Source organism: Vespa crabro, chromosome 15 (assembly GCF_910589235.1).
Source record: "Vespa crabro chromosome 15, iyVesCrab1.2, whole genome shotgun sequence".
Taxonomy (NCBI): Eukaryota; Metazoa; Arthropoda; class Insecta; order Hymenoptera; family Vespidae; genus Vespa; species Vespa crabro.
The window spans coordinates 2,316,515-2,329,014 of NC_060969.1; the positions used below are offsets into that span (position 1 = coordinate 2,316,515).

Consider the following 12,500-nt stretch of genomic DNA (forward strand, 5'->3'; position numbering starts at 1 on the left):
CAAAGTAAACCTTTCTTTTTAAATGTTAATCCGACAGAAATTAATGCCATATATATACATACATACATATATATGTACATACTTGTCTGTATATCTTTAAATATGTCTATGTATACATATATGTATCGTATTTCATTTTTCAACAAAGAAAAAATTTGAATTATATCGAAATAATTTCCTCTTAAAAATTTTATTAACTTTCTCAAAAATTTATTTATTTATTTATTTTTTGTTCATTTTCTTTTTGCTTTTTCTTTTCTTTTTTTTTTTTTTTTTTTTTTTTTCTTTTTTTCTTTTGCAAACGAGTAAAGTCATCTAAAAGGATAGATATAAAATCTGCCAGTGGTCTTGGGATTTACTATATATTGTATATTTGAAAAGCAATTTCTCATTCCCCTCTTCAAATTCAAAATTATTTTATCAAGTTCGTTGTCTCGTTTTATCTCTATCCGTCTGTCTATCTGTCTGTCTGTCTGTCTGTCTGTCTGTCTGTTTTTCTTTCTGTCTGTACAACAATTCGTATTGCTAGAATGGTTGAAAATGGAATTGGTCATCGAACGAAAGCGAAGGTAGATCAAGAGAACCGGATGACCACCACTAGCAGTTTGTGGTATATGGAGAGATATACCATAGCCTGTTCGCCCCCTCTCCTCTCCCCCTACCCCCTTTCTCTATCTCTCTCTCTCTCTCTCTATATATATATATATATCTTTCTCTCTCTCTTTTTAGCAATGAAATCGAACCGGCATAAACCTGCTAATTTGCAGGAGTAATAATTATTTCGTTGGTCGGCGAATCACTGTTAATAGACATCGATTTCGATGTTGTACATTGCTCTCTCTCTCTCTCTCTCTCTCTCTCTCTCTCTCCCTCTCTTTTTATATATATATATATATATATATATATATATATATATATATATGTCATTTTCGTCGATTATTATCGATCGTATTTCTGCGGTATTTCTTCATTATCAGACAGAAATTGGATCATATATATATATATCTTGGAATAATATAATAATTTATTTTCGAAAATAAATGAATCCCCGTTATTACTCATCTTAATCCATATCTTTATATTTTATTCTACTTTCCGTTAAGAAGAATATATAATCTTATAAAACGAATAATTCTTAATACTCGTTGATCGTTCTTAATTGATATCGATCAATTAATTATTATTACTATTATTATTATTGTTATTATTATTATTATTATTATTATTATTATTATTTTTCTTTTTTCTGTATATTACAGGGCTGTCACGGATCCGAGGGATGGTAGGAGAGTGGCCTTAAAGAAACTGCCGAATGTCTTTCAAAGTCTCGTCAGCAGCAAACGCGTTTTCAGAGAACTGAAGATGCTTTGTTTCTTCAAACACGAAAACGTGAGTATCATATATATATATATATATATATATATATATATATATATATGTACGTATGTATATGTATAGATATTTTTCTTATAGGTATAAAACAATCGAATAGTATAATATCATCGTTTATCGTTTTATTTTTATGTTTAAGAAAGGTCGAGGGAATAGAATATATATATATATATATACATACGTTAGAAGAAGAAATAGAAAGTAAAACTTTCTATATGTTGTATTTGGTATGAGAGAGACAAGTAAAAAAAGGGAATCAGTAGGAAGACCTCCTCTTTAGGAGGAGGTCGCGTTTGTTCGTTCCTTCACGTTTCCCGTGATCATAATCTCTCTCTCCTCTCCTCTTTTACCCCCCCCCCTCTCTCTCTCTCTCTTCTCTCAGTTGAGTTACCAGAGTCGAGCTACTCGAGAGTACTGCGCCACAAAAGTACATTTATTTTTCAAAGAGTTTGGATTTTTAAAGTATCATGAGAGTAGTGAGCAGGTACACCTACACACACACATTGTATCCCTCTCTTTACACACACACACACACACACACACACATATATATATATATATATATTCAAGTTTCATTCGAAGAAACTTTCTTCAAAGGCATCAAAACCCTTAACTCTTCGAGTGGCTGCTCTCGTAAATGCCTATATTTGTGTATGTACTCGAGTCGATCCTTTTTCTTGGATTATCCGCTGTCGACACACTCGACTTCTCTCTCTTTTTCTCTCCTCCCCTCCTCTCCCCCTCTCTTTTTTCTCTATCCTTCTCTCCGATATTTCTTCCCTTGCATTGTGTTGTCTATATCGAAAGTTTACCCCGTTTTATATTTTCAGATTTCCCAAACGATTAGGTTCTATCGTCTCGATTTTATCTTTCCTTTACCCCTCTCTGTCCACTCCTCTCACGCTACTCGATCATTTCTTTCTGTATTCACTATACGAGATCAATTGTTTTGATCTTTTTTTTTTCTCTCTCATTCTTTATCTTTTTCTTTCCTTTTTCTTTTTCTCTCTTTTTTTTTTTTTCTTTTTCCTTTCTCTAATCTTCACGATTGCATTTGGCCAATTGTATTTAAATAGATTCGTTATCTTATAACTTTAGCTCGTTTTTTTTTTTTTTTTTTTTTTTATTCAACGCGAATATCGAAAAGAACGGATCTTTTGATATTATATGTGTATTTTTTTTTTTTTTTTTTTGTTATTATTATTACTATTTCTCATTCTTTCTTTTTCCTTTTATTTTTCAGGTTCTCTCGGCCCTGGATATCTTACAACCGCCGCATCTCGACTTCTTCCAAGAAATGTATCCTTTTTCTTTCTAATATTATAATTTATATTAAGGACAAATTTGCTGAGACGAGGTAATTACTTTAAAACGTTTAAATCTTTAATTATCATTAAATATAAAATTATCATTGTTCTTGTGGAAGACTAGGTATATATATATATATATATATATATATATATATATATATAAGGGGAAAAATAATAATAATAATAATAAAATAGCAAACGGAGAAAAGGACGTGGAAAATTTGCGGAACGTTGGAATGTGCGAAGGAAGTATCGCTACTACGTAAATTATTTTCGTGTGGGAGTTCATCCACGTCGAATAGAATTCCAAACGATCGATGTATATACATATATACATTCATACATTATATATATATGTACATACATATATATATATATATATATATATATATATAATATATATTTATATATGTAAACGCATACATATGTACATCCATGCATCCATCCATCCATCCATCCACCCATCCATCCATCCATCCATCCATGCATGCATGCATGCATGCATGCACGCATGCATACATACATATATAGATAGATAGATAGTGAATAATAACGATCCGATATCCCTACCGTAGTAATACGTTTCTACTGCGTACTAATATGTATGTAGTAATCGGATACGCTGCATCCTGTGTTGGCTTGGTCGCCATAATTATTTTACCCGAAGAGAAATAGATGGGTTAACAATAATACACCGATGTGATCCATACGAGAAGATTTAATCGTTGTTGTAGAGAGGGAGAGAGAGAGAGAAAGAGAGAGAGAGAGAGAGAGAGAGAGAGAGAGAGAGAGAGAGAGAGAGAGAGAGAGAGAGATCGTAGAGTAGACGTTCCCCTAAAGTGGGGAGGAAACGGCGGGGGGAGTTATTACGTTTAATCATTTGTACGCGATTACAGAACTTCGATGAAAGTCTAAGGATCTTTTTGTAGGATCATAATGATCATGACGATATAACGATCGTATCTATCGACTCCATTTTTCGGTTCCTTTCGTATAGTCGTAGCAGGAATATATGGGTAGGTGGGTGGGGGGGAAGAAGAAGAAGAAAAAAAAAAAAGAAAAAGAAAAAGCAAATAAGTAAAAAGAAATTCTTTCCTTTAATCACGTAAACAATCACGTGTACTCGATAAAACGGAACATTTTAATAACTCGTCGTTATTCGTTCCCTTTCGTTGAATTATTCACATTCGCAAACATCGAATTCATAAAAGCTTTACGATAAATGAATGAAATAATCGAAACGTTCAAATTTTATGGAACGTCATCGGGTTAAGTTCGTTGATTGTTGATGATTTTACGATCATCGAGAATGGCGTATAATTGTTAACTTTCATATATAAAAAGATGAATTAATAGATATATTTTTCTATCTAATAGATTCTATTAAATATATCGATCAGATATTTAATCCATTTCTTATTTGTATAATCGTATTCAATTTAAATCGTTAATATTAATTTCCTTTGTTTGATTATTATTATTATTATTATTATTATTATTATTATTTAAGTTTTCATTCAGGTTTTAAAATCTTTTTAGAAAGGATCGAGGTTTATCATCGATAACTTCTGCATACGTTCTGCAATGTTGAGAATATATGCTTAATGGTCACAAATCTTTGATCCGTGCGATCGATCGATCGATCGATCGATCTTATCTATCAAGGAGAAACAGATCGGTTTCTAGAGAACGGGATCATTCAAACTATTCGCGAGAGTTAATCTCGGTCGTGCCGATCCGATAAATCACTTCTTCAATCTTTTCTCTCGCTCTATCTCTCTTCCTCTCTCACTCACTCACTCTCTTTCTATAGATACATATACAAACACACACGCACATATATATATATACATCTCTATCTCTGTCTTTCTCTTTCACATTCTGTTGGACCTCCTTGTAACAACGTAAATCATCATTAGTAATGCCGGTTATTATGCTTTGCAGCAGCATCTTCTTCTTCTTCACGTTCCTATATCTTTATCTTCTTCTTCTTCTTCTTCTTCTTCTTCTTCTTTTTCTTCTTCTTCTTTTTATCTTTCCTTATCTCATCTCGTAGATTACGTAGTTCATGCACGAGTCAATAGAATTATTCACTCGGAATCTCCTCTTATCAAATTTTTTTTTTCTCATTATTAAAAACAATAATAATTCAATCGGTTCGAGATTATTCCTTACTCGTACATTTTTCGGTTTTTATATTTTCATCGAATAATCATCGTTTAGCGTTAGTGTCTCGTCTCTCTTTCTCTTTCTTTTTATTTTTTCTTTTTTTTTTTTTTTTTTTTTTTTTGAAATCGATACTAATAAATAATATGCGTAATCTTTCGATTATTACCTTTACTCGGTAGTTTTGTTTTCTACATCTTTATTTTCTCTCTCTCTCTCTCTCTCTCTCTCTCTCTCTCTCTCTCTCTATTTTTTTCTCTTTTTTTATTTTTTTATTTTTTTATTTTTATCGGAATCAATATATCGACGATTAAACGACGTATTAGCAAGTCATTTAATTATTTGATATAGTTTTTAAGCTATTCGTTTATATTTCATTTCAGTTTTTTTTTATATAAATCGAATCTATCTATTCTAGAGATTAGAATGATTCAATATACATAATACCGATATATATATATATATATATATATATATTTATTTATTTATTTATTTATTTATTTATAAGTAAGAGAAGTTATATATATATATATATATACACACAAGTATGTCAAAATATGGAGATTAGATTTTCTGCTTTGAAATTTGCCGCTGGCATCGACCACAGAAGTAACTAGGAACTTAACCGATAAAGCTACCGGTTGATTTCTAATTAAGGAACCACTCAGGATCAGGGCGTAGAGTTGCGTCCTCGTCACCACAGCCGGCGGAAACCGCAGAGAGAACGAGAGAGTTAAAGAGAGAGAGAGAGAGCGAGAGAGAGAGAGAGAGAGAGAGAGAGAGAGAGAAGGCGGAAGCTCCGTTGAATTCTAACACTGCTTACGAAGGACGTTCTCTCCTTCTATCGCTATGAATATACCATGAACGTTGGCTAGATGCCTTGAATCCGCTACTGGCGTTAGGCCGATCATAATCACGGATTATTAATGCAACCTGTTCGAAGAGTAATAGACCTATGACATGGTGTTGCACCCCCGATAACTCTCCTAGATTCTACTTTGTCTAATCATTCGTATAGAATTTGCTATATCACACTTCGACGAAGTTGTTGCTTCTCCAAGATAATAACTATGATGATGATGATGATAATAATAATAATAATGATGATGATGAAGATGATGATGATGATGATGATGATGATGATGATGATGAAGATGACGACGACGGTATGATTAGATCTTCGTGTTACAATTGACCAGTCGATAGATCGATATAATTGACCGGTCGATGAATCGATCAATCGATCATGATCGATTATTATTCTCTTTTGTTATCTGATGTATAGACTGCATACCTACTAGTTCTTTTCTTTTCCTTTTTTTTTCTGCTCTTTTTTTTCGTTTTTTTTTTGTTCGCAATGCAATCTCGTTAATTGTCATCCTTATAATTGAGTGGGATACTTTCTTTTTTTTTTTTTTCATCTATGTATTGTTCTTTTTTTCTTTCTTTTCTTTTCTTTTTTGGTCTTTTTCTCTTTTTCTTCTAAATAAATTCAAAAAAGAGTGCATAAGGGTGGGGGAGGGGGAGGGGGAGAGGAGACACTCGTAGCGGATTAATCTCTGAAAAAAAAAGAAAAGAAAAAAAAAAGAAAAAAAAGATTGATTTATCTTCGCCATTAAGTTACGTCACTTTTATTAACGAATTGATTTAGGGTTCTTCGCAATCTATCCAAGATAATAATAATAATAATAATAATAATAATAATAATAATAATAATAATAATAATAATAATAATAATAATAATAATAATAATATTAAAGAAAAAAAAAAGAGAAGGAAGGACTAATATTACGAACTAATTTGCATCTACTTAGGTTATTAGGACATACGATATTATACTTGAGTAATTAATAGACCCGCATTTATATGGGATGTACCCGTATCATCGAGAATATTGGTATCGATTGTAATGAATTCTGGATACGCCTCTTTCTTTTCCTTACGGTATTACGTTGAAAGTGAATTTTATAATGAAACGTTTATTCTATAATTCAAATCTCTAAGAAGAATCTCTATTGTTCTAATCAACAATTCTTTTTTTTCTCTTTTTTTTTTTTTTTTTTTTTTTTTTTTTTTTTTTTTTTTTTTAATAACTTTTTAACGTAACATCCTTTATAATCGTGAAAATGATAATAATTCCCTTTTCTTTTTCTTTGTTTTCTTTTTTGTTTTTGTTTTTTCTTGAATAAACACGTTATTGCTTCTCACTGATAATATTTATATATTATTATTATTATTATTATTATTATTATTATGACTATTATTATTATTATTAGTATTTCTAATAATATCGAGTTGTATATAAATTGAAGTTTATTGCTAATGAAACAATTAACGGATATCAAGAAGATATTCAGATATCGATTAAATAAAATAATATCAATTTAAATCTAATAGATAGCAAACTACATGTACATACGATGAATAATGGAACCATTACAAATATCGAAATGAATATATATATATATATATATATATATATATATATATATATATAAACTAAGTAAAATAATTCCAAATTTAAATCCAATATTAACGTATATTGATACGATGAAACGCAATCTGCAAAATATATTTTATGCATGTATATACTATATAACTATTAAGAGATGGTGGCAAGAGCGGCCACATGCGATGGGTACGAATGAGGAAACACAGAAATCGCCAAGTGCAAGCCGATATGGAGGCCGAAGAGGTTTCTATAAATAAATCTAGGATCGATGATGACAGCCCATAGGAAAAGGATAGGAGAAGTGAAAGACTGTCCGTTTACTACGCGCGTCAGGAGAAATAGAAATATATTCAGGAGAAACAGTTAATGTGTTTGGAAAAATTGGAGGAAGTAAAAGTAGACGTGGAATTGGAACGAAGTAGAAGTAGAAATAGTTAAAAGAAGAAGAAGAAGTAATAGTAGTAGTAGTAGTAGTAGTAGTAGTAAAGGAAGCCAGAAGTAGACGAAGGTAGAAAAAGATTTCAAAGTACAAATAAAAGAAGTATAAGAAGCCAAGAAGAAGAAGATGAAGATGAAGATGAAGATGAAGAAGAAGAAAAAGAAGAAGTAGATGATCTAATATGTCTCTTTCCTTCTGTTTAATTCGATGAAAGCTTAGAACTTTGTGAAAGCTATACCGGAAGCTAAGAGATAGATAGATAGATAGAGATAGGTATAGATAGAGATAGAGAGAGAGAGAGAGAGAGAGAGAGAGAGAGAGAGAGAGAGAGAGAGAGAGGGTGGGGGATGGTTGCTGGGAAGGAGGGAGGGGGGGAGAGAAAGAGATAGATATTATAATTGGAACACGGAAATCGCGCGTGACTCTTGTATTAGGCTTGGTATCGCACGTCTACAAAGAATAAGAGAAAAAGAAAGGAGGAGGGGGAGTAGAGGGGGGGGGGGTGGGAAGGAGGTGGAGGGCTAGTTTTACCTCCTCCTTGAGTAGCAGCATGCAGCGTCCGGCTCGAACGAGCTCGACCGGATGCGGGGAGAAGCTTTATGGTGTTTCCGAAAGGCAAATGAGATAGAAAGGGTCTGATGCTTGTTTTACATCCGCTTGTATACATATTCCCACTCTGACGTTAGCAATACTTCTCTTTTATCGTTCATTACACACTTTCTTCTTCTTCTTCTTCTTCTTCTTCTTTTCCTTTTGTTTTTTTTTTCTTTTTTTTTTTTTTTTTACCTCTGATACAACAATTCTTCTTTATTAATCAAAAAAGTTTTCAAAAACTTGACGAATACGCACGACGTATAAATAATTTTTTTTTTTTTTTTTTTTTTTTATTAGAAACGTATAGAGAGGGATTGCTTCGTGAAAAGTGATTTTCCTAAGTGATTTTTTTTGTGTTTTTTGTTTTTTGTTCTCTTTTTTTTTTCATGTCAATTGAGATTAAAGCCAGTGTCTTTGTATGAAAATAATTCGTTCAATTAATTTTTAACGAAGTTCGATTTTTTTTTTTTCATTAATTCTTTACGTGTCTTAGATTAGAACAGAAATTATTTAATTAAAAAACAAAAAAAAAGAGAGAGAGAGAGAGGGGGGGAGATAGAGGAAAGATAAATTATTGTCGTTTTTAGCAAATTAAAGATTTCTTAAAATAAAGATAAAAGCTTTACATTATAAACAAATCTTTTTGAAGCATCGAAGAAAATAAGGCGAGGCTTTCTCCGGTCGATTAAACCGCTTTCCACTCTCTCTCTCTCTCTCTCTCTCTCTCTCTCTCTCTGCCTCCTCTTTGTTCCTTCCTCAAATAAATATCCCTCATAAAGCCGATAAGGTGCAATGAGCGAATTTTATATCGCCTATGGCGAGCACATCGCGTGCCTACAGCCATTCAAGTTCTTCCTTTAGATCCACCCCCCCCCCCCCCATCCCACCTATTCCCGTTTCTTTCCTTTTTTTTTTTGTTTTTTTTTTGTTCGACTGTATACTTGACTTTACATGCTAATCATCGCTCTATTCGCTTCTTCAAATGATCGCTAATTGATAAATAACAGAATTTCGTAATGTACGTAACGACAATCTGACTTTATCCAATCAGATCCGATAGATCTTTCTTTCTTTTTTATATTTTTTTTCTTTTTTTTCTTTTTCTTTTTTTTTTTTTTAAATTATTAAGAAAAAGAAAAGAAACGAAAACCAAATCAATCACGAAACATCTCTATTCTGGTATTGTCGAAGAGAAATTTTGTCGAGGTAACGCCAAAAAAAGAAAAACAAAACAAAAAAAAAAGTAAAGAAAACAAAAACGTAATAACTTTTCGCGTTTGATAGGAATAACTTCTTCTTTATCCGTATATGCTTGTACGATTTTGATAATTTTAATTCTTTACAAATTAAAAATCTACTTAAATAAATTAAAATTATCTCCGTGATGAAAGCCACTATATATATATATATATATATATATATATTCACAATGTGAAACAAATCGCCAATCTTTTTATTATAGATCGTTAAAAATAGAATGATGAATAGATGCGAATGCGAAGACGAGAAAATGAAACTATTGCGCGAAAAGTGATGCACTTATTGAAAGGATTGTCGAAGAAAAAAAAGAGAGAGAGAAGAGGAAAAAAATAAAAGATAAAAAACGAAAAAAAAGAAAAAGAAAAGAAAAGAACAATAACACAATAAGCTCTTCCATGCGTATTGGTTGACTATTTAACGCGAAAATATTTGTTTATTTTTTCTGTTTCATCTCCCTTTTTTTTTTTTTTTTTTTTTTTTTTTTTTTTTAACGTCATAACTCTGCTCTATTACCTTCGAATACGTTTTCGATGGGGGTATTTTTGTTTTGTTTTCCCTTTTTTCTTTTCTTGTTTTTTTTTTTCCCCTCTTTTTTTCTCTTTTTATATATCGTTCGGTACGATACACAAGGTTTTGACCCACTTTAATCTGCAAATGGATATACGTATGTATGTAGGTATGACCATATCTCTAGGAGAAGGGGTAGAGGGGAGGGGTGGGTGGGTGGTTGGGGGGTGGGAGGGCTGAGAAGAGAAAAAACAACACATACACGTGTTGTGCACACACGCACACGTGCGCGTTCTCTTGTAAATCTTGATTCATGAGTCGTCACCGTGTCAACAAGTTTATTTCATGTTAATCGAGAGATCGATCGCTCTGTATCGAACGATCGATCGATCACGACGATCCATCGCAATCTTTCTTCCTCTTCATCATCTTCCTCTTCCTTTTTGCCATTTTTTTTTTTTGTTTTTATTTTTTGAAGATCCATTTTTTAAACGTTCTCGTAATAATAAAATGTAAGTGTCATGCATGACTTTCGAAAGGATTTGAAAATAAATATATCGAAGGGCAAGAAATTTGTGGAAATAGAAAAAGAAAGAAAGAAAGAAGGAAGAAATTGATCGATTAATAAAATCGATCGATTGAATTTTCTCTCTCTCTCTCTCTCTCTCTCTCTCTCTTTTTAATTTATGATTAGAAACATCGTCGACCGGTTTTGTAAATTGCAATCCACGGTAATAGAGCAGAAAAGTAAATATCTAATCGCATATAATAAGCCAAGTTGTAAACGAGATATATATATATGTGTATACAAGGACGGCAGACACGTTGTAGCCCCTTAATGAGTGTTCTCTAATGAACATATATCGTCGATGTTGGCGATCAATTAATAGAGTGGTAACGGTTATCGTGAATTTACCGACGGATCCGGATATTAGGAACGTCTTCTGTATTAGTTCCGACCACCACCCAATCTCCTCGTCCCAACCAACCCCTCTTCTCCAACATCACCGCCATCACCATCTCCACCTCCTTTTACACGATTCTCTTCAATTACGTTCCCCCGTCTATGCATTTCTGCAACATCTAAACCGTGCCTTTCTTTACTATCTGTCATTGACCCTCGCAAAATATGTCATCCTTTCTTTTTTTCTTTTGTTCTTTTTTTTTTCTGACAATGGAATATAAATAATGCTAATAATAATAATAATTATGATGATAATAATGATGACGATGATGATGATGATGATGATGATGATGATAGTCATGATTCGACAATATTAAAACAAAGTTGAAAATGGTAAAACAATGTTAACATTCAAATTAACAAAACGCGCTTTTAATTCTACGAAAATAAAATTAGTATATAATATTATGTATTGTTTTAAAATTATTCTACAAAAAAATTTTTCATGATATCACCGTCATCATCATCATCATCATCATCATCATCATCATCATCATTATCATATCATCATCATCATCATCATCATCATCATCATCATCATCATCATCATCATCATCATCATCATCATCATCATCATCATCATCATCATCATCATCATCATCATCATTATTATTATTATTATTATTATTATTATTATTATTATTAATATTTATGACTTAAAATCTCATATATTTTCTCTAATTTTATTCGTAGAAATTTACTAACTTAGACAGCGCACGCACGCACGCACGCACACACACACACACACATATACATACATACGCGCGCAACCCAGACACAGAGATACGTACATAATAAACACATTTTCTTTCTATCTCTATTTCTCTCTCTCTCTCTCTCTCTCTCTCTCTCTCTCTCTTTATCTCCTTCCCTCTCTCCCTCTTGTCTATTTTATCACAAAAATCGCTTCGTTTCGCTTGTTTTCGTCATGGTGGTAGTGATGATAGTGGTGATAGTACTAGTGGTTGGTAATGGAGGTGGTGATGGTATTGGTGGTGATGGTGATGGTGGTGGTAGTGGTGCTGGTGGTGTGGCTGCTTTTATTTCGAGCGAGTATACACGGCACTTTGCGAGTGGCAAACTGTGCGTGGAGTGAAACGATAAAAAAGAACGCGTGTAAATTAAAGGTCGTCTATCTCTCTTTCTCTTTCTCTCTCTCTCTTTCTCTCTCCCTCTCTCTTTCTCTTTCTCTCTCTTTGTTTTATTGTGTTAGTAGACGATGTAAACCATTAGATGGAAAAGTGAGTTGATGTTCGTTACGACTAACGTGTTTCATCTTTCTTTCTCTCTCTCTCTCTCTCTCTCTCTCTCTCTCTCTCTCTCTCGCTCTATTTATCTATCTATATGTCTATCTATATATCTATCTATTTATCTATTTATCTATTTATCTCTCGTTTTCTCTCTTAACCTATGCTT

General features: G+C 32.4%; 1 protein-coding gene across 2 annotated transcripts in view; it reads left to right on the forward strand.

Annotated features, from left to right (window-relative positions):
* The window catches only part of LOC124429303 (serine/threonine-protein kinase NLK), a 106,232-nt gene that overhangs the window by 61,950 nt on the left and 31,782 nt on the right, over positions 1-12,500 (forward strand). For both annotated transcript variants that reach the window (XR_006943422.1, XM_046974407.1), the window contains exons 2-3: positions 1,260-1,389; positions 2,636-2,691. Coding sequence is in view for 1 of the 2 variants with exons in the window: in XM_046974407.1 (XP_046830363.1) it covers positions 1,260-1,389; positions 2,636-2,691 (186 nt within the window). In the remaining variant the exon portion in view is untranslated. The remainder of the gene's footprint in view (positions 1-1,259; positions 1,390-2,635; positions 2,692-12,500) is intronic.